We start from the raw sequence: 27,406 nt of genomic DNA on the forward strand, positions 1-27,406 counted from the left end.
ACAATTCAAATGAATGAATTGCCCATTTTGCAAAAAAGTAGGAGTAGTTCCCTCTGTGCAATTTAGGATTCAAGACTAAATAACCCCCTTACTCTTTTCATAAACACTTTTCTACAATGATGGATATACATTGTCAGGTTGATTTATCATGTGCCTTGTGCATTTTTAAAGTAATCTGTATAAAATTGAGTATTATTTCAGGTATTCAAAACTAAACTTCAACACATAATTGTCCCAACGTGAGCTTCAAGATGCACATTTATGCCTTACCTGCTAAATTTAGGTGTCCCCTAGAAGTGATTCAGTTCACATTATGAGCTATTCTAAAAAGCCTCACTCATGGTTTAATAAATGGGAAGAACAGGCATTAGAATCCAACAAAAACAGACACCCATACTATCGGGCAACATGTATTGAAAAACATTGATTCATTCAATAGCAAATCAAAGTAAACACATTAAACTAAGAGTCATCATGAACAATTGTATTTCAGTACCAGTATGTAAACAGTATGTACCAGACAATGATGTACAGGTGAATGGCAGGGCAGCAAGGCCCTCTCCTCTCTGCCACACCCCACCACGTTCTCAAGCTGCACCGTCTGCCTCCTGATGTAGCTCTATCAGCCCTGACGCACTCTGCTACATGCTAGCACTTCCTCTCATGCTCAACTCAATTAAAAGGTGCTGCAAAAATGCAACACAAAATAACAGTTTGTGTTTGAAATGTAATTTTGTAAGAAACAAAATCTCCTATTCCTTCCTTCAGTATTCTGGAAGGGGGTGGGGGTCTTCTATCTTTCACAACAAGATGGGGGACCACAAGCACCTTCTCCGGGGCGTGCTGGGAGTAGCCACAGTGTTCAGGAAGGCATTGTTGGGCGAAAACCATCTAAGAAAATACAAAGACTGGAGGCCTCGCTGCTCAGCCCTCTCTGAGGAGGAAGAGACATCACCCTGGATTCTCCCCAGTCAGGCCAAGAAAGGCATCAGGGGGCTGGTGGCGGTATGTGGGAGTGGGGGTAAATGGGAATGGTGCTTGTTGTGAAGTGCTTGTCTTGGTATGTATGAGTTGAGAGAATGTTGCTGTGAGTTAGTGGAAAGTTTGATTATGCATGTCGTGTCAAGGTTCCACCCAGGGTCAGTTGGAAGAAGGCAGCCCGAGCGATGGGACCCAGTGGTTCCCTATGTAACAGCTTGGAGTAAACTACAATAAAGCTTGTTGTGAAGAACCTACATAAGTGTACAGAAGCAACATTATTTCATTGGCGAAGAGTAACTAAGAACCTACGTCCAAAGAAATGAAAGAAGAGGAAGCAGCCGGCTGAGGGGAGAACTGCAGAGAAGAAGAGGAACCACTGCCTCCCAAAGAGAAAGAAGTAAGTTCCATCACCCAGGGAAAGGGGTGGAAGCAGCATCCGGGGCAGTAAGAAGGGGAAGAAAGTCCTAGCGCTGCAGGCAGAGGGAAGATAAGCCCCAGCCCTGACAACAAAGGGAAGAAAGATTAAGGGGAAACAAGCCCTAAACCCCAGTGCCCTACTGAAAAGAGGTCCAGCAGCGTGGAGAAAGTGAAGGAGGAACGAGTTGCAGCAGCAAAGTTTACAGGGAATATATGAATATGAGCAGTGTTGCTCTACTACTGGCTAAGAGCATCCATCAAGGTTAAATACTTCTGCTTGATGGAGTTCCCACTTGCAGCGTACCCTACCCACAAGGATTACATTTAGTAAGACTGCTTACCTCTGCGCTTTGATGTCCTGCGCCCGAGGGGCAGTGGTGTCTAGAGAACTTTTCTGGGTTTCCCAAGGTTTGGAAGTGTCCCGTCTGAAGTGGGAAAGGTATAAGTGTTCTGTGTCGGATCGCAGCAGGGACGTCACTCCGACTGTGGTGGCAGTTGGAGCAAGGAGGATCCTCTCCCTGCGGTATCAAAGTCGAAATGGTGACGTAATACCCAAAACAGTGGGAGCTGGCGATGTAATGGAACGGTTTGCAACACCATTCCATAGCGAGGGAGACGATGCTGCGAAGCGTATCGTTGTGATACGAGTTTGGAGTAAAGGACATTTTTGGCATGAACACAGTGTAACAGAAATGTTGTCGGAGTTAAGAAAAGTGATGCGCAGTATGACACATGTTGCAGGAGTTATATCATGTCCGGAAGGCGAAGAAAACTCTGGGAAGTGTGACGAGCGGTCTCACATTATCAATATGGATAAAGAGCAGAGATAACATCGTCTGGTACCGTGTCAGGAACCAACCCATCTTCATAACCCTCATCTACCTCCGAAATATAATCCAGAGGCTGGAATGTGGGCACAGAATAAGGGATAAAGACATGTTTTGCCTTGGCCAGAGCCTTTCTAAGGGGTTCCACCGTGCCACAGGGTACCTCCGACAAGGCTGCCTCGAAAGGCGTCGACGGAATGGGCGCCGACGTCGAGCACGGCACCGACAGCTTTGACGGTGTCGACACAGGCCTCGAGGGCAGAGCCCCGAGCGTGTCTTTCGACTGCCTGGACGCCGATGGAGTCGACGACCTCCTCGGAGGCGGGTCTTCGAGAGAGTCCGTCGACGACCTCGGCACCGCTGGCGTCGATGTCTTCTTCGAAGACTTCACAGAGTCTCGCGGTCTCAATGGCGTTGAGGACCGGGACCTGGAACGGGCATGCTTAGAGTGACCATCCTTGTCTGACCAGGACCTCGAAGGCGCCCAGTGGTCTGGACGACTGCTCGAGCCCGAAGGCGAACGAGCTGTGTCTCTAGCGCTGCCTCTACCGGCGTCCTCAGACGGCACGGCCGGACCAGAGCCCTGCGATTGAAAAATCACCAACATCTCCTTTCGGAACGAATCCCATTCATCAGGAGTGGAATGCTTGTTGGGACAAGCTACCCGCCGATAGGCGGAGTCCTCGGAAGAGGAGGGGGAAGGCGACCTGTGACGGCGCTTCCTGGAGTGCCCCGAAGAGGCAGAGGAATGGCAGGACCGACTCCCAGACCGAGAACCCCCCAGACTCACGTCGACGATGTAGAGAGTCGCCCCTCGAATCGTCCGTCGAAAGACCAGTGGAACGCGACTTCCGGGGCTTGGCCCCCTTAACGAACGACAGCTTCTTCTTACGCTCCCGCAAGACCTTCGAAGTGAGCGATTGGCAGTCAACACAGTCGTCCGTATCATCGTCCTCCCCGAGGCACCAAAGGCAAGCGTCGTGCGTTTCCATCAGGGACATCTTGGACCCGCACACCCAACACTTCTTTAACCCGGACCGCGGGGTTGAAGAAGCCGAAGACATCATATTCGCAATGAAGAAACAGGTTCGAAGAACAGAAAGAACAGGATTCAGTAGAAACAAGGCGCGCCGAGATCTCCGAAGCGAACACGTTCGCGGAAAAAACAGAACTGAGGCTACGGGCGTTGTGCGTCCTACTTATAACATCCGGTGACGTCAGCTCGACGGAGGCCCTCGAGGATGGCGTATCAACATCATCGACGCAGGACGCAGATGCCGAAAGATTTTCCAAAGCAGCACAGCTGTGGTGATTACTATCATAGATATGGAATACGTCGGAGGACCCCATCCCCTCGAAAATCTGATATCAATTTAGCTGATTTTGTGTCCTCTTTCACAAAATCATACAACGCTCTGTGATACTGTTTTGTCGTAGGCAAAATGGTGTCTCTATATGATTTTTGGACCTCTCGAGGAAAATCAATTTTACTTATGTAAATCAATCAATCTCTTTGGCTTGACAATGGCTCGAGATTTGTGAAGCCTCCGAACCAACTTATGTGCCGCTCTGTGATTTTGTTTTCTCTCCTGTCACTCTGATTATGTTCATGCCCCAAAAAATTCTGATGTCACTCGGATTTTTTAATCCATCATTGGAAAACATATTTCTACAAAGAATTCTTCAAATATATAGCCCTAATCTTATTTTAATTCTAATATAACTTACTTTGAAGCTAATCCTAATAGCCTACTCCAATTCTATTCCAAAATACCCTTCTACTAGCCCTGAGGACTAACGGTGGCCACCTATCTCTCCCAAGGTCTTCCCCGAATTACCAAATTCTTAAGGTCATGGTCAAAACATCTATGGGAAGCTCTTCTTGGTCAAACTCGCTGAAATTCAAGACATTCAAGTTTTTTCTGGAACTGATTCAAGCATATTTATTGACAATACTTTGGAAGATCTCAATTCGACAGAAAAACTATGGCGAAAGTAGGCCATCATGGTTTTAAAATCGTTTGCCATCGGGAAAGACAGAATCTGGTGAAGCAATATTGGGAGATATATAAATAGTATATGGAAGTATTCTTTATTCTGCTGCCCACTTGTCCTTCTCCAGAAGTGAATGGAGGTTTATGGGATTTACAAGGTGCCAGAGTGCAACGAAACATATTACCATCTTGGCGCGTAGTGGGCCATTCAACTGTACTAAGGGACTTTAAAAGCATAGGAGTGTGCCACAGAGTTTGTGGAGCATTAACACTTCCCATTGGTTAGACCTAGACATAAAGACAGTGCAATACATCTAACAAAATAAATTGGCAAATCGGTGTGGTCTACTTCGAGGTTTGCAGAGCATTCATTAGGTGGAAGACCGTCTTAAGGAAAGCCTTACTGACCAGATATAGAAATAATAGTAAGACAACTGCTATGAGCTGGATGTGGAATACCACTGAGACCAGCAGCCACATATATATGTAAGGATACAAAAAGGATAAGTGAGGAGTAGAGATTTCTTAATGTGAACCCAACCCACCATTTGCATCCAAATTTCCATAGAATACGGAGGCAGTAATAGATGCTGAAGGGGAGATCAAAAACTGCATCTTAAGAACAAGTCTGATGGTTATAATCTATGCAAAATTGAAGAATGGTGTGAGGAAGGATTAGAAAGAATTAGAACCACTGGCATTGTTACAAGCAATCCTTCAAAATCTCGTTTTAGCCTGCTATACCATTAAGGAAATGGAAACATCTCATGCAAATAAGGTTTGGTCCCGTTGGAAAAGGGACAATCCAGCCAAAACTGATAGGTCCCACCCTTTTGCATGAGCCCACAACTAACAGCAGGCATGTTTGAGACTCACAGAGTCTCATTATTGAGGGGTAGCTTGGGACTGCAGGTACAGCAAGCTTAAGGAAAAAGTCAGGGTATACCTGTTTCTTATAGGGTAATTATTGCAACACTGAAAACTGATTGGTGTAGGATTACAATGAATCAAAAACTGCATCTTTAGATTCTATAATTCATAAATATGCAAGTAATGTATGGCCATTCATACTCCCAGCCCTGTCAACTCCCATGCACTCGCTGGTCTACCAGCTAAATTCATAGATTGAAAGCGATATTGTAACTAGACAATACAGTACCATACGAGGGCATGGAGTATGGGTGCTGGCAAATGAAAGTTTAAACCACGAGTAAGAGTCCAAGTGGAGAGCTCACGAGGTAAGCGCCAACCTCAGGCATGGGGCCAGCCTTCACTTCATAAGTTAATTCCCATGGCAGGGCCCAATTTCCCCTTCATCCTTCAGAGGTCGATAAATGAGTACCATAACACTGGTAAATGTACTTGTTTCTACAGTACACAGAAAACCTATTATTATCGCTTGCTTTTCTGTACCATTGGCTGCAATTCTAGTCCCTTCTGAACATATATGAACTACTCAAAAAGCAGAAAAGGCCATGGCAAGGGGATTGCAAAGGTTGTAGCCAGGCATTCTTTGATTTGGTTAACACGTCTGCATGGATCACAGAAACAATGCAATTAGGGGGGCAAGTAGCGGTGCTTCTGTCTCGGCCTTATAAGCATTCATGTCTGGGATAGGTCGAAGATCATGCCTGATCACCGGAACAAGTTCATGGAAACTCTGTGGGATACCCACATATTATTTCCGAAAATTGCGTGAACTGAATACTGTCCCAATTAGCCATGGATGCCTGGCTCTCCAGGTGTTGTGGTCTTTGCCTCTCCTCAGCCCCAGCCCACAACATCTGGAGGGCCACATGTGGGAAAAGCTGTGGCGAGAATCCAAAGTGCTCAGTGCTGTCAATAAGGAATGGCAGGGGTCATCTGAAGGATGGTAGCTCGGTGTCTCCTCTTCAGCACGTGTATGCTTATGAAGTGCGCCATTTCTAGTTCTGGATGACTGCCGTGATTTACAAGAACCTTAGCTATGAATAAACAATGCCTCCGTATGCCTCCGAGGGCTCAGATGCCAAAGGTGCCAGAAGGTTACAGAATAGCCATGAGATAGCATTCTAGGTCACAGACCTGCAACATATTCAGTGACTTATTTAAGGTATTCATGGGGGCACTTTACAGCAACTTCAGGGCCCTCCAGCCCTTGGCTCGGGAAAAGGAGCATTGTCTGGCCTGCTGTGCATTGAATCTGTCAAACGCCAATCAGAACTACCTAGGAAGTGCTGGTGGCCATCAAGCGAGAAGGATGCAGGCCCAGTGCTCTTGGCTCAGAAGGAGCGGCTGAGTAAATAGGACAACTCTTTGGTGATGCTATAATAATTATTATTATTATGGTGATATATTTTTATAGTGTGGAGCTTGCTCTAGAGCAACTGGGGGTCATAGAGGTCATGGAGCACAACACGGGTCTCGAGAATTTAACAACTCATTAAGTAAACATTAGTAATAATGATCGCAGGACAATACACAGATTGGGGGCACATGAGAGAGCCGGAATCTGGATCGCACAAGGTCCTCAGTTTGTTCCCAAACTCATAGACCGATCTTCGTTGACCATGGCATTGTCAATGTTGGAGGCCTCTCTCCCTTCTTCAGCAATAGTCCGTTTCCCCCTCCCACTGATGTTCCTCGTCTTCATGAACATCGTCCACACCGGCTTCACCCAAAATGAATCTGTTCGTGGACATGGGCCCGCCGTGAAGCCATTTTCCACCAGTAATGGCTCAAAATATGAGGGGACTTGTACTCTAAATTGCATTCCATGGAGATGAAGTCTACGGGAAAATAATTCTGCAGGTCATTAAATGTCCCAGAGGCCGTCCAATGAAGCTTCAAGAGCGCCCGTTGCGGCCATGTCCTTGCAGCTTTTTCATCAAACGGCATTTCACAAAAAAAATGAAAAATCACCCTTTTAACTGTGGACACATTTCACCCTCACCAGATCTGCTAATTATTGACAGTTGGCGAAGAGGAGATTTCACATGTCCTCCTGTTAAACTGCATCTAATTAGTAATTACTGGTTCGCCGTCATCTCCCTGAAATAATCCCAGCGCACACTGGCTCATTAACCTTCCGCTTTCTCTTGCACGGCCTGCCAGCAAGACGAAGGCTCAAACAGATTGCGAAGCAATACACTCGCCCTCGATTTTCTCTCATTTTTTTGATTGTTTCTAGCCCCTGGGTGCCAGTGGAAGACTCTTTAATATTTTCTCTTCTGGACAAAGGCTGGTTCTGGGCGGGTGCTTAGCAGCGACGCCGCTTTGAACCTCGCCACGGCGGCAGTTAGGCCCGGGGGCAGGTCACTGGCGCTCATCCGCCGCCATATTGTCTCTCTATTACCCGTGTCAGTCACACGGTCCCCGTCAGGGGCTTGAATCGCTGCCACGCACATGGCTGGCAAAGGACCTTCGTGCTATTAGTCAGTTGGATTCTATTATTCGACTTCTGTGGATTATACAGTACTAAAGATCAGGGACGCTTTACAACGCCGGGTTAAGCGCTTGGAAAATTAATTACGTTGCCTCTGAATGAACACGCATGCTAAAGAACTTCCAAATTAAGACATGCTTTAAAATGTGTAGCATGGATTATGCGTGTGTACACTGCTAATCTAAAAAAAAAACGAGGGAAAAAAGGAGAGCGGGTTCTAGGGATGAAAGAGTTGAGGGATCGCCTTCCTTGCATTGCACATAATACAGCAATGCAGAAAGAAACCTGGTCAGCTGTGCTATGCATATACGTTCTGCACGGTTATATAGCGCCCCACCACGAGTTAGGTGGTATCCCAGTGGCAAATCTGCCGGAATACCGCCCAACGCAAATAGCATTACAACTTGGTCCGGCGCTATTAGCGCCGAATCACAAGTTGCGGTGGCGGGGTAAGTCCCCAGCAATTGCATCGAAAATTGGCAGAAAGTCGGCGCATTCAACTCCAGCTCAAAGCTGGAGGTGAATGCTCAGAGGTTCGCCCAAACTCGGTATTGCACGGAGCACTAATGCAGCGGTAATAGCGCTACTGCTGCATTTTTACCGCTCCCCCAAGCTCCTGATAAGGCCCATGTGCTGCATTGGAGCCAGTGGATGTACAATGAGGCAAGTCATAGGAATGCATGCACTGCTAGGCAGAGCGCCTCCTTGCTATCGTGAGTGGGTATAGAGGTTCAGAAAATGTAATATAATGTAGTAGGCATCTTATACTCCACCTGTTGCCACCATAACGGTCTCCGGTCAGTGGCGGTCTTAGCAGCAGCAGTGGCCCCAGGCAGAAAAAGAACAATTCAGCCCCACACCCGCCTCATGCCGCACCCGCCCGGGAAGGGTAGGGGGAGGGGGCATAGTGGAGGCGCCAAATATCTCTTTTGTGGTGGGAGAAATGTTATTTTAAAATTAAAGGCGCTTGCGGGAGCCCGCGCATTTAACAACAATAGCGTGCTGAGGTGCCAGCAGCCTATTTTTATTAAATGTGCCCGCTCCCGCGGGCGCATTTAATTTCAAAATGACACTTCTCCAACCACGCCAGCTCGGGGTAGCCCTTGAAAGGCTCCCACGAGCTGGCGCCCTGGGGGCTAATGGCGCCCCAAGGCAGTCGCCCGGCCCGCCCGGCCCTAAAGCCAGCTCTGCTTCTGGTGATGAGCCTTGTAGGAGAGGATATCATATTGTGCCCACTGGGTTTTCAGACCTGAGGCAGGGGTGGGAAGGTGAGACTTCTAGCTTTCTACTTGTCTGCCATGCTCATATGTTGTCTCTTCCCGAGTTTCACCTACTTACACTCGGGAAGAGACAGCATACGAACGTGACAGACAAGTAGAAAGCTAGAAATAGTTATAATCAAAACTGATCCAAGGGAAGAGAAAACCGGTATTTGGTAGAGGAAGAAACACCATCTGAAAACCTGGATCACAGAAGGCTCTATTATGGGTCAAATAGATAGAGATACAAACGTCAGCAGCTACTACAGTGGTCTTCAAAGTTTTTTGGCTTAGGCCCCCCAGAGCAAAATGTGGGCAGGCCGGGCCCACCTACAGATGCCAAATGGCCAGTAAGTCCAAATGGCTATGAACTATTAGGTTCTCCCCCTACCCAACACCCTATGTAGTCCGAGGGCCCCACATCTTCTCCAAAACCAACACCACTGCCCCCCACCTGCTCCAAAAACAACTCAAGGGCTCCCCCAGCCGCTCCAAAAATAATCCTAGAGCCCCCAACCCGCTATAAAAACAACCTGAGGACTCCCCCACCCGCTCCAAAAACAACCCCAGACCCTACCCATTCCAAAAACAACCCCAGGTCCACCCCTCCGCCTCCCCCCATTCTCACAACCACCCCAGGCATCCCCTATCCACTCCAAAAACAACCCAAAAGAGTCTCCCACCCTTTCCACAAACAACCCCAAAGCTCCCACACTTGCTTCAAAAACAATGCCTCCTTACCTCGTATAATCCTGGTCTGGTTGTGTTCCTGCAACAGGATTTAACCAACCAGGAAGCGCCCTCTCTGTAAAGGGATAGAGAGCGAGCTTCAGAGTGTCTATTTCCTGGGTCAGCCACTCCCACTCATGCTAAGCCTGGTCCCGTCATACTGAGCATGTGCAGTGTGGGCCATGGTAGGATGGGATATGCACATGCATGGCCCATCCTCAAGCATGGCTTTTTCTTTCCTCCTTTGTTAAAAAAGCATTTCAGGCTGGAGTCCTCCCCCCGCCCCCGCCCACCCACCCCAAGGAACCGGGCACGCCACACAGTTTTAAGACCTCTAAGTGAACATAAGAAGTTGATTAGATTCCGCTCCTGCAGAAGAACGTATTTGCGAAACATGTAGAATGATTACTAGTGTCATTATCAATGGACTCAAATTATGAAATTAAAAAGAAATAAGTTATCTTGATCTTATTGTCTTGATTTGTTTTCTACGGCATAAACTTGGTATGAATATACTCTTATGTATTAAGAAGATCAACATAAATATTTGAATACACTTGTTTTGAAGTCATATTAATTGTTGTAAAAGAGGATTTACAATGTTTAGGATTATTCCAAAATGTTGATAATCAATTACAATTGAAGGGAATGAAATTAAGAGCTAAACCTTTTGACAGATTTCTTTCCTTGATGAACTGTGGAGCGTATCCCCTGCAGGGTCTCTGAGGATTAAAGTATGATTTAAATAAAGAACATAGATCCGGTTCCTTTAGCTCCAGCACAGATACAACAAACAACTTCAACTATTACAGCACACGAAGTCATAAAAATCAGGTTGTGTTGCCTTCTACACAATTTCAGTGGACTGCCTATAAAAGTCATTGGTCGACAGATCCTTGGGCCAACAAGAAAACAATTGAGTATTACTGATTTCACCCGGGACAAGTGCCCGTCTCACACAGAGATATATGCAGGTGTCCAGGCTACAGTGTTTGGAGACTCAACTACAAAGACACGGGTTAAAAAAAAAAAAAAAAAGGCTGCCAATGTTTATAAGAGGTGTGTACGTTTGGAGATCAGAGATAGTGGAGAGTCCTACAAAGAGCGCGAGTAGGGTAGTGGAGGAAGGCGGAGAGCAAGGAAGGTGTTGAAGGAGGAGAAAGGTTCAAGACAGCGGAGGAAGGAAAAGACAAGAGGAAAAGGAATGCGCTGGAAAAGGCAGATATCGGGAGGAAAGCCCAGAGAGCAAATGCCTGACAGAGTTACCAACAAGGGCCAAGTCAAGTGGCCCAATCAGCAAGAAGAGGAATGAAAGATGAAAGGCCAAGACAGTGGGGCCAAAGCTAGGGATCAAAGCTGAGGAGGATAAAAGCTCTGTGGATCTGTTCTCAAAGATTAAGGTAAATCCTGAATAGAAGAAAAAGCAGATCTGGGCTAGCTAGGAGTCATATTCTGGATTCTGGATCCACAAAGGAAACATACATGTATATTGGTCCCCGCTCATGGAGAAAGGGTCCCAACACAGCATGCATAAAAAGCTAACCAACCTTGCACTACTTTACCCACAATGACTACAGCCTGGAAATCGACCCAGGACAGCCTGGTAATAAATGGCCTGTGGTCAGTACACTATGCACCAACCTCTAGGAGGACCACCATACACCAGCAGCTGCCAGGAGGAATTCCTGGAACTCTTTCGCTTGGCTAACTGTGAACAACTGTCTGATACCTTTGGATACCCTGATAAAGGAATACCACGTAAAAGAACTTTGGACTCAGACCTTTAGATGAATGCGGTAGATAGCTCAACATATGAGGCAGCAGCTTCTATGATATGCACATGTGTATATGAGGCTGTCCCTGGAACAGCGATGGTTGTATCTGACCCTAGGAGACCACAAGTGGCATGAAATGATATTTATTTATTTTATTGGCATTTTAATTTTTGTACAAACCTTTCGCCATATTTAATTTCATACATGCAACATAAAAACATTTTACATTCAATTTTCAATCCATTTTACAATTCATCAATCATTTCTATACATTCTAAACATATAATTTTGAAAATAAATATCAATTCATTAATACCTAATAACAAAATCAATAAAAGTTCAAGGGATTTCCGCATTCATACTTTTCTAACAATCAACAGTCCCAGCGCACGTGCAGTTCTGATCCCGAAAAAGAACAACCGCCAAGCCGTACATTATTAACTCATTTCAGTCTCAGCACGAGTTTGGCAGTAACGATTAAAAGCGGCGGTAACGCTATTACTTTGAGCTGGAGGTGTATGCGCCGTGAAAATTCCCATTTTTCGAGCGCTATTAGGGAGCGCTAATTGTGCCGAAAATCCCCCATTGGGTCCAATGGGGAATGGGGAATTACTGTGACCGCCAAACCCGTGTTCCGGTGCTAATAGCGTCAGAGTGTTTGGTGGTAACGCTATTAGCCCAGGCGGTATCCCAGTGGTAATGCTGCCGGGATACCGCCCAACTTGTGATGAGGCACATTGCCCTGTTTACTGGACATCTGCTGCTACTTTAGTCATAATCCCCCTTTTTTTTATTTTTTTAGATGTAATGATTGTTGTTCAGTTGAAACTAACTTAATCCAGAGGAATTCAACACAACGCAGCATCTTGTTGCTTAATGTCTGAGCAATGTTTAAAACAAAAGTCTCTTGTAACTTCACACTGGTATAATAAGTACCTACTGATTCAAATCTCAGTGCCAGACAGAAACAACACAGTCTTGTTCTTTACTCCAGTTCAACCCCAGCCCCACCACATACAGAGTAGGTATCAGATTTAGGGGAAATTGAACAATAATCGTGCAAAGTTTTGTTGAGGGGATTTTTACAAGCAGAGCTTCCCTTTTCCCGTGGATATTCCTAAAATCCTTGTAAGATTTATATTTATCAACTTGATCCCTATTCCAAGCCTAATCATGATTGAATCATTTCTTTTCTGCTATATTCGTCCTGTCAGTCAGTTTTTCTGTGGATGATCCAATTAATATAAAATAATCCATCCCGTCCTCCACAACTTAAACAACCTCAATTACTCTATGCGTCTCAAATGCATCTTTTAGAACTTCCAGCATAGAATTCTGTCGTGGCATGAGAACTTTCCTCTTTAAATACAGCCTTCTACACCACACAGATGCTGGCAATGTAGACAGAGCCAGTATGTTTCTCAGCATTGGAACTGGCAGGGACTAAGGAAGACGCAATACTGGTTTCAATACTGGAGCATCTATTATTTTTTAAGCCCTTCGGTATTTTGAGTGGTGCGAGTTCCATACCATGAATTAATGTTGGTATGACATTCATTTTATAGAAGTTAATTACTAGAATTACGGAGAGTTTGCAATGCTTTTTATTTATGATCTTCAAATGCGCTCTCAATGATTTTTCTTTAATAAAAAACCTTCCCCAAATATCTGGATATTTGTACTCTTTAATATAAATTATTGGGCACATATATAAACATCAGCAAACTAGGCCAGGAATACTCCTCATTCAATATTGATGGACATATTATCAAGGTTTCCAAGGAAGTAAAAACCCTTGGCTTCTACCTTGATTCCACTCTGTCATTCGACAAACAAATAAAATCTCTGGCCTCCACCACTGCCTACACTTGTAAGCTGATAAGAGCTGGCAAGCCATTCCTTTCAAATGACAGCTGTATAATCTTGGCTAGAGCCTTAATAATCTCTAGAATTGACTACTGCAATGCCCTCTACAGCGGCGCTAATAAAACTACCATCCAGAGACTACAAACATTACAAAATAACACCTTGAGAGCAGCGCTTGGCATAAACAAAAGAGTACATATCTCCGCCATCAGACGCCAACATAAATGGCTATCCACAGATAACAAAATACAGTTAAAAATGATCTCACTGACCCATAAAGCTTTAAATAACGCTGCCCCCAGTTACCGTATGAATAACCTAGATAAAAGAACGTCTATTAGACCAACTAGAGCTGGTAACGCTAACTGCCTAGAAGTACCAAGGTATAAGTTAACCACGATTGGTGGAAACAGTTTTTCATCGAAGGCAGCTAAACTTTGGAACTCATTACCATATAATCTGAGAGCAGTCCAACCCTAGCCTCACTTTAGAAGGAACGCCATCCAACATATCATTTCCAGGACCCCTAGTCACCTTATCTCCTAAGCCTTATCTGCTAAACCTTATCTGCCCTTTGGCCCACCCCACCCCTAGGCCATGCACATTCCCACCACCCTTATACCCCTAGTTGAATTATGTCATACTATCAATATTATCTTGTCTAATTTATTCTGATACTTTGAGTTCCATGTACCTTTACTGTAACCTGTATAATTTGTAACTTTGTAAGCTTTGCATTTTCTTATTGCTGTGCCCTGTTACCCACGGGTTTGGTGCGCATTAGAAATTAATAAACAAACAAACAAATATCAAGTATGTTAAAGTCTGGACCTGCTGTAATGAAATTCTATTTATATGCCAGCAAGATCTATCTCTCTTCTTTTGGTTTTTAAATGTAATAATTTTAGACGTATTCCCATTTATTTTTAAGTTATCTTCCACATATCTGCTAAACGCATTTAATTTTCTCTGGAACCCACTCTGGTTAGAATCCAAGTTGATAATAGCGTCTGCATATGGCAGCCAGGAAAGAATACAATTATCCAGTTTTACTGGAAATGCTTGGGTATTCTCCAAATAATTCCCCATATCTGGGAGATAAATATTAAAAAGTGTTGGGGCCAATCCACAACCTATTCTCAGTCCTACAGTGGTGTCCATTTCTCTAGACAGCTGTCCCATTGTGTTCAGTCTTATTCTTATTTTTGAGTTACCATGCAACAGCATGATCATCTTTAGGAGACCCAACATGATGCTCCAACCTTTTAATTTCACCCAGAGGATTGATCTTATAACTTTGTCAAATGCAGCACTGAGATCCAGGCATGATGAATAAACAGAAGATGCCTCCTTCTTTATGGTGCTAGAGTGTAATAGAGTTCACATGAAGCAGTTTAAGGTCCACGGAAGAACCCATTCCAGGCCCAAATCCAGTTTGTTGTGTGTTGATTCTTCCTGTTGCCTTTGCCCATTAAATCAGGTGTTGTAACATAATTGATGCAAAGACTTTACGAGATACATCCATCAGTGTTATAGGTTGGTAGTTTAACGGACCTTGCCTGTTTTCCTTACTATAAATAGGCACAATATATGAAGTATGCCAGTAATTCAGAATTCTATTTGCCCTTATTATAATTAAGAAATATATACAATATGTCCATCCACATTTCAGGATTTTCTTTTGATACTCTATTGGACATTCCGTTCGGTCCAGATCCCTCAAGTTTTTTGCATTCGTTATAATTATCTCTATATCCCCACTTGAGAATTGTGTCTTCCATGCTGGTAAATCTTGCAAATTTAGATGATTTCTCACCACACAGCGGTCATCAAACATTGCTGAGCAGGTATTAAACAACTTTTTTTCTTGTATTGGGTTTAACATTTCTTAGAACACATTTTTCTACAATACATTTTCATCACACGCATGAATATGAACCTTCTTGTGCTGCAAAGGTGCTCTTATCGGGATGGCATCATAAATCTTATTCAGGGATAGAAAATTCCCATTTTTCAAGCGCTATTAGGGAGCGCTAATTGCGCCAAAAATCCCCCATTGGGTCCAATGGGGAATGGGGAATTACTGTTACCGCCAAACCCGTGTTCCGGTGCTAATAGCGTCAGAGTGTTTGGTGGTAACGCTATTAGCCCAGGCGGTATCCCTTCTACTTCCCATTCAGTACCTTGAGAATCAGCATGACAATACACAGAGGATTCTGCCAAGTTTCATATTGTTTTACTTTCAAAGTTGGACATACACACCATATTTATTCCATTATTGACTACTAATTTACTCAGCTCGTCTTTCACTTCATACTGTGAGCCTGTTCTTGGCATGACCAGCAACAAACATGCATGCATGATCACCCAGTTCTGAGAAATCTATATTTACGGAAATACTCTCTTGCTTAACTTGCTCTGAGGCAAATATGTAGTCTATGGTCGATTTACAGTCACCTCTTCACCAGGTGGGCGAATTAGACAAATCACCACATAGATTTCAGTTTAACTTTTTCAAATAAAATTATAGGAAACATTCAGCCCATAGAGTGCCTTATCTTCCCATCCTTTTCCTATTTGGATGGATATTGAGCTCTCTCATTACCCGATTTTCCTTCAAATTCGGGCAGAAATAATTCAAGTTTCCCCCAATTTATAATGTTATCATCATTACTCTAAATGCCATTCAGTTAAAATATTATTTAAATCATCAAATACTACCTTCAATACTGCACAGGATAACTTCCAATAAACAGTAATTACCAATATACTGCAATCCTCCACACCACCCCCACCTCCCTGAGTCCACACACTGTTACAGCCAGTACTGAGTCCGATTGGGATCTTACCTCTGTTATGAACGCCTTTAACCGATTCTTAAACCACCTGAAGGTCTCCCCTCCCGACCTTTCCTTGCTAATTTGTACAATGTATCCATCCATTGGAACACCCGTTGTTAACCATGTCTCTTGCATTGTAACAGGGCAAAATTCAATATACATGGAAGGATTGACAGGTGGGTTATCACTTTCTTGTGCTTTATACAGTTCCAAGATAGTAATTTGAGGGTAGAGGCAGATTGTTTTCCAGATGTTCCTTCCAGGGCAAATGTCAACCGCGACCAGTCACACATACTACCCACTCAAGTTCGGGTCCTGTGGTATAACAGAGACCACTCTCTGTCCTGGTTTATCCATAGTGCACTTGATTTTTGTATTAGTGGACCTTTCCATGCCACATCCAGATTCAGGTCCTACTTCACCTTTTATGTTCCTCATTGATTTTGGTATGTAAACATCATAACCATGAGGCAGAAATGCTTCTGCTTTCTCCAACATGGAATCAGTTGAGAGTACGCCATGCATTTTGACAAGATCCAGTCTATCCGCTAGAAACTCAACTAGTACTCAACTTGACTGGATTAACTTCAATGCTGGAAATGAATTAATTAACCATAAACTGTGACTTCTGTTTAGTGGTCCTGAGTCCTCATCTGCCCACACAGCATTCATGCAGAAGAACTTGTCTGGTTCTATTTCTGAAATTTCAGGGGGGTGAATTGAACTTGGTTGGATATTACTTTTTGTACTGGCTGGATTTGGACTGCTACCACTTAGATCAATCCTTGCAGTTTCTGGGTCATACATCCTTTTGGTCTTGGGTGATAGAATAACTCCATCTTCTATTTCATGCTGCATATTACTCTGGCCGATGTCATCTCTGTCCTTATGGGGGGCCTTGTCTAATCATGTATGAGGCTTTGTCTTTCTCATTTGCTTTGGAAATGACATCATGTTGAAAAATAATCACTTTGATAATAGGCTCCTTAACTTTTATTTTACTTGTTCCCCCTTTTCTTCTGGTATACTGGCAAAGGAACTTTCTTGAAGATCTATTGCTGTTATTCTTTCTGTTGTTTCGATTGTTGGTTTATGACATTCCCTTCTCCTTGGCTTTATCTTTTACCTCTATTTGCACATCATCTGTGTCACTCACCACCATTAGTAGATTTGGTGTGCCACTCAGCCTCTCACTGTGTGGCTTATCTAAGGATTCATCCACAAAGGCTTCATTATATCTTCTCTGCAAATCATTACGTCATATTTGTTCTGCGGGTACCATTTCTACTTTACTTTTAGGGGTTATTCAGTTGACTACCACCAACTCATCAGTGATCATTTCAGTTTCCTTGACCTGGCTTTTAGTAATGACAAGTTATGATCTACAACTACTCTTTATCTGATCAAAGTTTTGCCAATGATTGTAAAACCAGCGTAAGTGCTGCCACTGGCACTGATGTTAATTACAAGTCTGGGTTTTGAGCTTCGGCATTGAGAGACCCAAGTAAAGGAGTTTTAAAGATGAAACTGGTTTCTCCATTTGATGTTTGAACCACTTCCACCAATTCTTGAGTAGGAGGCTGACCAGCATCCCCATGGCCATTCCTCAATTTTGATTGAATGTAGGAAGCAGCTACAGTGGCCTTTCAAAGGCATTTCTCTTGGGACATGATTAGCAAAGACTGGTGCGGAGCTAGTAGAGTGGGGTCTCTAACACAGCAGCATCCTTACACGCTTGTCAATTAAGGGGAAGTGCACATTTTTGGGATGCTGCAACAGGCTCCCGTCACTTCCCCTGTCGGGAAGGCCTATACAGTATAAAGGAAAAGGGACAGGACATAGGAGTAGAGGGTTCTTCTTTAGAAAGCTGCTAAAAAGATCTTCCCCGTTTTCTACCAGGACAAATTCAGGCCGTCCAGGCATTGATGTTTTGCACTAACAGCATTTATTTAGGCCTACCTGACTACCTTTTCTAACATCCTCAGTGACTGCGAAATGCAGCCGTTTGGTGTATGATGCAGTTGCGACAGAGTAAACACATCACTCTAGCCGAACATTCATTACAATATCTACTGGTGTTCAGTGCATCGTTTTAAAATCCATTTTGGAATATGCTTTTTGTAAACACGCCCGCGTTTTATATCCTGAAAACCCTTCAGGATCCCCCCTCGAGGCCTGGAGTTAGACAACCCTGGCTTAAATGATCAGAACCGGACCAAACGATGCACTATAGCCCATTTTAAAAATCGAGCATCTGAAGAACAATTTATATTTACATTATTATGAAATGTACTCCTGAAATAGAATACCAAAAATGGTCACTATGTATTTGTAACTTTTTATGAATCAGACTCAGTTTATACTCTTAGCTGAGCTTTGCATGCAAAAGTTGCTTCATCTTCAAACATTGTATTAATCTGGAAAAAAAGGTAAAGAGAGTACTTACAAAAACTACTCTAACATCACATAATATCTATGAGCACTTCAGAGAAGGTCCTTGAATAACAGGCGTATTGAATGGGTGGTGAAATAGCCAAACTCACCTCGGACATCTGTGGGAAAAGGCTGATGGCTAAGGGAAGAGCCAGTCCAAAGGCAGCAAGGCACACAAGGCTATGTACAGGAAGGACAAGTCTAGGGCGGGATCGCAGCAAGGAGGTCCTAAAAGGAAAAAGACCTCATAAACACAGGGGAAAAGAATGTGTGTGATAATGAAACTGATTGATTAAATGCACAATGTTCAACAAGTTGAGTAAACTTATGTTTTCAGGTGCTTTTTCAAATCCTATTACATTTCAATTAATAGTGTTTCTAAATGGCATTGTACTGTAAACAAAATAGAGGGTCTTGTCTGATCCCCACGCTGATTGCACGGTGGAGACTGCCTCCATGTGCACCTTTGTGCAAATGAACCACACTGTGAAATTGTCCTCATTTTCACTACAGAGTGTCTAAGTGAGGACAAAAAGATAGGTGAAATAGCCTTCACTCTTCACTGGTCCACCGTGTTAGTAGAAAAGTGTAAATGCCGCCTGCAAAGGGCGCTGTGCAGGGAGCATGTACTATGGATTCCTGCAGAATCTGCCTGCTTTTAGAAGGTGGTAATTGTGGCCGTATTCCATAGAAATCCTTTGCATTAGCAGCACCATGAAACATCAAAGCTGGTTTTAATGCGTCTACTCTTGCATGGCAGAGCGAGAAATTGAGGCAGACGCATTGGAGCTCATTGTCCTTAGGGGCGTAACTTTAATGAAAGGAGTAAAAGCCTTGCGTAACGGTTTTACGCTTTCCATTAACGTTATGACCCATTGTCATCCATTTGTGTGACTGCCCCTCCCTTCCTTACTGCCATACAAACCCCAGCATTTACGCTGGCATGTATTTTCATTCAAGAGTAAATGCTGGGGTTCCCTATTGAGCCGTGGGCTTTATGCACCAGCCTAAAGACGGCAGACCCCATCGGGATCCATTGTAAACACTGACCGTCCTGCGCGCAGTGCAGGCAGTGTTTTCTCACTTTGCACAGTGAGTGCAAAAGTGCAGGCTTGTACGCCGCCGTTTGCCCTGCACCTTTGCACTATGCCATGAAATTGATGAAAATGCGGGAACGGGGGATCTGTGCACACCAAACTGAATGCGTACACGTCCCCGCTGCCGAATTATGTGGCGACTCGAAAAATAGTTCCTTTATATCCGACCTGCTCCCGAACACCACCATTTCTTCAAATAAGGCGGCCTGTAAAAAAACCAAAGGCGGTAAACACATTTGCTACAATTTTTTCCAATCTGTTTTACCTGGAACATGACAGCCATGCTATCGTCTCTGAAATCAGGCCATTGAAAGTCCCTTCTAGCATGAAAAAGTTATGAATCCACTGATTCGAATTTCTCTTCATGGTGTCGTTTTTAATAATGTACAATATTTTAGTTATTTCTACCAATAGGTGCGACTTTTATTTGAAAAAAGACAAAGACAAAATAGAACAGCTTTGCTCCAACGTACATTGCTCCGGAATTCTGCGCATGTCCCCAAATGGAGTTGCCCAGAAAAAAGATAACTGTCTACAGACCATCAGCCTATTCTTTGTGTTGTTTTTAAGTTGCTACTTCTTTTAAAATATTGTTTTAATCCTTTTTAACTTATATTTTCGATACTCATACTTTTAATGTCATACTTCTATCTTTTTACTATCAAAGTAACCAAGAACTGTATTGGCTACATCAAAATGTAGTCCAACATCTCCACTAACAATTTGGAAAATGGCTGATTGCAGGTTTAGATTGCCCTGGTATTTTTCAACCTGTCGAACAATAGGCCCATCATGCTTGTCATGGTTTAGGCATATTTCTTCCCCAGAATATTAATAGTGACATCGTCTGATCGCTGATCTAGCTACAGGGGTCAGAGAGCTCAATAAAGTGTCATCGAGGAACTTTCACCAATGTTCTCCTCAGGGCTCATCATCAACAATTATCTTAGCCAAGGAAAAAGACAGGCCTTCAACTTTAGGACACCACTGAAATGTGACAGATCCAAATCCAACAGAGCTCAATTAACGAAGATCTCTAATCTCTAAAGAGACCTGGAAGATCCTTTCAACTGCTCTGGAGGAAAACCAAATCTTCACCAGGTCCCACAGTATGCAGGATACATTGCAGAGGCTATACCGAATGAATTCAGAGAACAAAAATAGCCTCTCTACCGAAGAGTAGGATTTCATTGCTGACCGTTCTTCAGAGCTTCCTGCATCTTCAAACAGGAATCAATCACACTCACCACACATTACAACCTTCCGGGACACCACACAACAACTCGACACAAAAATCGACTCCCATACCCTACCAAGATACTGCTGCAGGAGCCTTCACCCTGCTCATTATGCCCACTAACATCTAACATCTAAACATCTAAAAACACTAAATCGATTGAAAGATATGATTGGCTCTTAGTCTTGACTTATACAATGGTCAAGTAGCCAAGATAGGTATCTCACTCATTGTCCCTGCGTGTTGCAAAACTCTAAAGAAATCAACAGACCTTGTGTGAGAAAGATGCTACAGACAATGCATTCTGGCAATCAAAGGAGGAGGCAAAAAGCATCCAACAGAGCTTGCGTGAGAGAGAAAGCACTAACATTGTATTCTGGGAATCTGAGGATCAAAACATCTAGCAGACCTGGTGGAAGAAAGGAATTGTTGATACCGCATTATGAGAAACAAAGTAGAAGTACAAAAGCATCCAAGTGCCCTGGTGTGAGAAAATAACTAGTAATGCTTTCTGGAGACTGTAGTAAGAGTACCAAAATGATATTGAGGGATCAGCAAAACACCACTATTCATGTGGGGTGTGCAGGTAAACATCACTGGACATTACAGACCAAGTGAACATAACATCATCCTGGCAACTGTTGATTAGTTTAATAAAAGTATTAGAAAATATTCTTGTTTTTTAAAAAAAAGTTCTTTAGGACGATTTGCTACAGGGATCATCTGTCCCAATAATGAGAACACATGGGCATTTAAAAGTAAAATGACAGCAAGCTCTGGCATAGGGTAGTAATATGGAGGTACATGGTGGTGGCACCATGTACCTGGATATTACTAGCACCATATATTTGGTAAATCTGGGCGCCTGATGTATGTATTTAACATGTGAAGGCAATATGCATTATAGCTTCATGCATAATAAGTGGTGATGTATTGCCTTTTTAAATGATTGGTTGATTGGCAATCATTAAGTGCTACTGCCCACGCCAGCGGGCTACAGGGCCTCTTATATGCAGTAATACTGACTTATCGGCCAAAATTAAGGAATGGCGCATAAGTAGGGCTGAGGCTCACAAAGGAGATCGTATTGTCCCATTGTCACGGCCAATAATAAAACTGGCGTCCAAGGCAAGGTTTAACACAGACACTGGGGAGCCCCCTGACATCCGCCTCCATGCCACGGAAATGAAGAAAGAACTTCACTTTCCCCGCTGCCGAGGAAGAACTTTCCATGGCATGGGCTTAGAGCCACAGGACAACAAGGCTGGGGAGGATGCCCCAGGGCTGCAAGGCACAAATGGAAAGGAGGGGGCACAGCTGCCAAAAAGTATGTGCAGAAGAGAGGCGAGATAGTATGGACTGGGGAGTGCCAGGTAGAACGTTGACACGCGTCTTGATCCATGGCTACTCTGGCAAATATTGCCAAGAAGCCCTGGATACTAATTGGCTGACACTGCGACCCCCATGCCACCAGCAGCTCTCATGGTCAGAAGTTGTGAGAGAGCGAGAAAGAGAGAGATGAAGAAATAGTGAGAGAATGAGTGGAAGTGAGAGGGAGAGAGACAGTGAATGTGCACACAGACACACACTCCATTCACTATGCTTTTGTGGGCCATTTGGTGTAGTTGGTGAGATGTTGATGATCACGCATGGTAGAAAAATGTCTTATCGTTTGCAGGGACAGAAGCCTGTAGACCCTCATTCGGGGTACCGTCCCAAGTGGATTTCAAGCAGCTGGTAGTTTACACAGCTACACACATAGCTCATAGAAAGCCACAAGAGCTTCTAATTTGGATGCTCTGCTCATGACTTTCAGTGCTGAAGGTGGTTCTGGATTCCTGCTTGTCAGTCCACGAAAGAAGGAGAGGAACAAGTTACGAATGGATGTTCCTCCCACACATACATCGTCGTTAGATAGATATCCTCTCCAGCTTAGCTACTTGAGCAATTCTTTTTCGGTAAAGGGTACTGTGCGTCGATGCAGTCGACTCGATGTCCCTCGAGGGCCTCTGTCTCAAGGTCGACGTCATCAATGGTACATATAGCACATGCTCCGCCCGTTAAATTCAGTTCTGTTTTCACGCCTTCATTCAAAATTAACGGCATTAGGAACATGGGAAGAACATGCGTTAGAAAGAATGTTACACGGGGTAAGTAACTTGTTCTTCTAATGGATTGCGTCCTCCCACGTATTCCTCATCTTTAAATAGACTCAAAAAGCAGTGTTAGTTTTGGAGGAAGGAGGAAGAATTTAGATGCAAATATAAGAATTGGTATGGAGAGCATGAAAATGTCCTTAACCAAATTCTCATTCATGACCTGAGGATGAGTCCTGACAGTAATATTTTGTGAAAGTGTGAATGGAAGACCATGTGGCCGCTGCACAAATAGTATGTATTGGCACCCCTCTCTGTAAAGCAGAAGATATTGCCATGCCCTTTGTGGAATTCTTTCTCAGCCAATCTGTAGCATTCCGTAATGCACAGTATGATCCATCTAGACAAAGTTTGTTTTGTAACATATAGTCCCAACTTGTGACCCGTGTATCCAACAAAAAGTTGGTCATCCTGACGTAACTTAGCCATCCTGGAAATATAAAAGCGAAGAGCTCGTCTTGGATCAAGCTAATACAGTCTATCTCCTCATCCTTGCTAGGATGTGGAGGCGGATAAAAAGACAGTAACATTTTGTGGGATAAATTAAAATCTGATACAATTTTCTGTAGCAATGTTGATTTGACTTTAAGAATTACCTTGTCCTTAAAGAAAATTGTATATGGAGGCTTATAAGATAAGGCCTGTAGTTGTTAATGTTAATGCAACTAATAAATGAATTTAAAGGTCAACAGCCTTAAAGGACGCATATGAAGTGGATTGAAAGGAATTTTAGAACAAGATTGAGGTCCCAAATCGGAACATGAAATGGAGATGAAGGGAACACGCTAGTGAGTCCCTTTAGGAATTGTATGATTAATGGCATCTTGAAGTAGAATTCTGCTTCCGACGTGCAATTGAAGATTGAAAGCGCTGCCAAGTATCCTTTAATGATCCCAATCTGGAGCACCAGATTTGCCAAATTAAACAAAAAAGATAATACCATAGGTGTACTACATTGAAAAGGGTCCATATCCTTTTCCCTGCAACAGCTACAGAATTTGTGCCAACGGCAGCAGTGCAGGGATTTAAGGGCTGGCCTTCTGGCCGAAATCAAAATCTCCATTACATCATCCGGGAGGTCCCAATCCTTCTTCGAAGTACCGGGAGGCAGCAAGGTGATGCCGATAGGTACTCAGGTGTGCCTACTTTGTTGGAGGGGCCACGAACATTGAATCCTCAGTGTCTGAGAGGCCCACAGGCAACTGCCCTTGACTTTGACCTGATGCGCATCCAGGACAACCACAGCTAGGCGTCATGGACAAGGCTGGAGAAAACTGAAGGTGCATCCACAGAATATGTTTGGCCAAAACGATGCCAGTACTTCAGTTACATGGGTCATATCCACCCAAGGTGTGGTAAACCTCAGGTTCTTTCTCAGCATGCATAGAGGGAGCAGGGCGATATGGCAAAGGACTGAGGTGTGGGTTGTCGTGTTGGAATGGAAGCAATTGCCAAACCCTCATGGGTAAAGAGGCCCACATGCCTCTGGAATTACCTGTTCCCTCATAAACATGTATGATATGATATGATATGGCATTTATAACACGGTAGGAGAACAACTGCAAGGCATCACCTGGGAATCAGAAGTTTGCCCACAAAGTAATTCTAATAGAAAAGGGTGGCAAAGCCCAGCCCAGTGGCATGAGCAGTAGTCCGCTGATCTGCAATACTCCACAGGTCCTTACCACCTGTGGGCTAGTGGAGACAGTTCATGGAGCTGCAGGTCCACCATTATCTGCAACATTCCCCTGCCAGCTGCACTAGCCCACCACACCCCATAGACATCGTGGAGGAGCAGGGCTGCTGCACCACCTTTCTACAACCTATATAACCCATACATAGTCATTATTATTTAATCAATTCAGATCTGGCCGCTGTGGCAAGAGCCAGCGAATGTCACTCATTTCAGTCCCTCCAAAAATAAGCTATTCCAGCTCCTCCCCCAGAGATCCAACATGCTACTTGAATTTCAATGAATCTAGGACCTCTGAACCTAAACTGGTGTAGCATCTCACAGAGCCCACTTGCTTCTTAAACTATGAAATTAGACTCTCCTATCATAAGCCTCTCTAGCTCATCCGAAGGTCGCACCGGATACTGAAGCCTTTCACTCCCAAATCCCACCTTGTAGGAATCCAGCCTCTGCCTCAGGTTCTCCTACTACACTAAGCAGAAAGGATCAGGCAGTCAGTACTTCCAGGTGGGAAATGGACATTGAAGGGACTCAAGTGGATGGGTCAACGAGGGGCGGGGAGTAGGGAGCGATTTCTCGCTAGAGGATCGGGTGGCCTGGAGACTGGCAATTGCATGGACAGCCAGTTTGGTATATTTTTTATTTATGTTTTCATAGGTGCCTCCGCACTATTTACGCCACGTTTTAATCCATTATACTACATTTACTGCCATAACGAAATGGTACAGACAAGAGAACCTACGCTGGTGGCATCTGTTTCTTATCTGGCAGCTGTGCATGTAATTTGCATGTTGACTGTATGTTAGCCATTGGTGCATGTGCTCTGCATGTAAACTATATCAGAGCCCTCAACTGTAGCCAGTTGCCCTAGGGATTGACAGACTATTTATACCCTTGTCCCCTCTCGCGTTGCAAACCAGAGAATACAACTGAGTCCCACGAAAACATTCGGTCCAGCTGTCACAAAGCCACTGACATAGCAGTCTTTCCTTATGCCTTTGCAATATGCGCTGCACAATTTAAAATGCTTCAAACTCATCATAGCTGCTTATCATGAAATGTCAATTACTGTTTGCTTGCATTGTATTGCTCCTTTAATTCACATGTTTGCACAGACTAGGATTTTCCAAAGGGCATTCATCCAACACAGCGCTTCAAAGCCATACTAATTGCATTAGGTGCTATACAAATATCAAATAATATAACATAACCTATCAGCTCAGAAGACCATGTCTTCTTGGGTCACACATAAGAGAAAACTGGCCAGGGCATCCTTATTGATCCTGCATCCAATACTGCAGGTAGTTCGCTCCAAGAAACTGAGCATCATTTGCAAGCAATGGAGGCCACGAAGATGGTACAAGAAGACCTTGCTCGGAAGCAGGAGACAGTCTTGGGGGAGGGTGGCAGCCACGTTGCATTATGGCAGAGTTATTACTCTGGTAGAGTTGGATGAAAGGGGTCACAAACCATGAGGCCACTGAGAGAGACTGGGCGAGCCTTTGGTGCAGTGTTCTGCCCATTAGAACAGATGACCATTGCTGTCACAGATGTCTTTTGGATATACGGGGGAACCTGGCATTTGCACAACTTCATGACCATCACCATCTCCCTCTGATGTCTTCTTTTGGGGACAATGAGAGGAGGCATTCAACCAGGGCATCTGGACTACCCCATTCAATACCTCGTAAGCAACCATGCTGCACATGGGACTTAAGTGTGTGATGAGTGCTAGTGTCAGGAAGGAGGAATGGATTATCTTTGGTTGGTGTTGAAGCTAGGAAGGATGGAGAGTCTCAGTTGTGAAAAGTGGCAAACAGGTTCTTGAAAATGGGCAACTGTTGGGTACTGTCCCTGGATTTTGTTCCAGTTCAACCATGGGGAGGGCAGGTGTGCTACAAGAAACTGATTTATGAGTTAACGGCCAACCAGGGCATCACCTGGGCCCATTGGATGGAGCAGTGCCTACTCATCATCATCATAGTCCAGGTCAGGCAGTGGCACCAGTCACTTGTGTACCAGACTGCGTGGAATACAGAACCGTACCATGAATTCACCACATTATCCATGCTGCACCACTGTGCTCCCTCAGATCAGTGCAAGCAGCACAGCCTAGCCTTGTAAAGTCCCAATACCTGCTCTATGGTGCCATAGGTCATCATGTGTGTAGCATTGCAATGCTGTACATGTAGGTTTCTTGGCTCATGGTTAGGAGCGAGGAGCCGTGGCATTAGACAGTATCCAGAGTTACCTTCAACAAGTCAGGATGCTGGGAAAAGTGAACAGCAGTATGTGACACTGAGAATGGGATCACACATCATCAGCAGGTTGATTGATTGATTGATTGATTGATTTGTTTATTTATAGAGCGCTTTATGCCAAGGCGCTGTACAATGGAACAACTAATACAGTGAACAACAATAAACAATAAACAAACAATGTGAGCAAAATGACATGATGAATCATTCGACAGTAAAACAGTGCAAAAAGCAGTTAACTGTGGAGAAGGGGAGGTAGAGAGAAAGTAGGATTGGCGAGGGGGAATAGAAAAGAAAAGAACAAGTGAGGAATAGGAAGGTGGGAGAATGGAGGGAGAGGGGATTAAGGAGTCAGGAGAGGGAGAGGGGGGTTGAAGAGAGAATGGGAAGATCTTCAAGGAGGAGCGTGGAGGAGAAGGG

General features: G+C 44.1%; 1 protein-coding gene across 1 annotated transcript in view; it reads right to left on the bottom strand.

Annotated features, from left to right (window-relative positions):
* The window catches only part of SFXN5 (sideroflexin 5), a 1,920,751-nt gene that overhangs the window by 438,954 nt on the left and 1,454,391 nt on the right, over positions 1–27,406 (bottom strand). Inside the window, exon 13 of the mRNA XM_069632305.1 lies at positions 18,656–18,773. Within this exon, the coding sequence (XP_069488406.1) occupies positions 18,656–18,773 (118 nt within the window). The remainder of the gene's footprint in view (positions 1–18,655; positions 18,774–27,406) is intronic.

The sequence above is a fragment of the Ambystoma mexicanum genome, chromosome 6q, assembly GCF_040938575.1.
Source record: "Ambystoma mexicanum isolate Mex_15411 chromosome 6q, UKY_AmexF1_1, whole genome shotgun sequence".
Lineage (NCBI taxonomy): Eukaryota > Metazoa > Chordata > Amphibia > Caudata > Ambystomatidae > Ambystoma > Ambystoma mexicanum.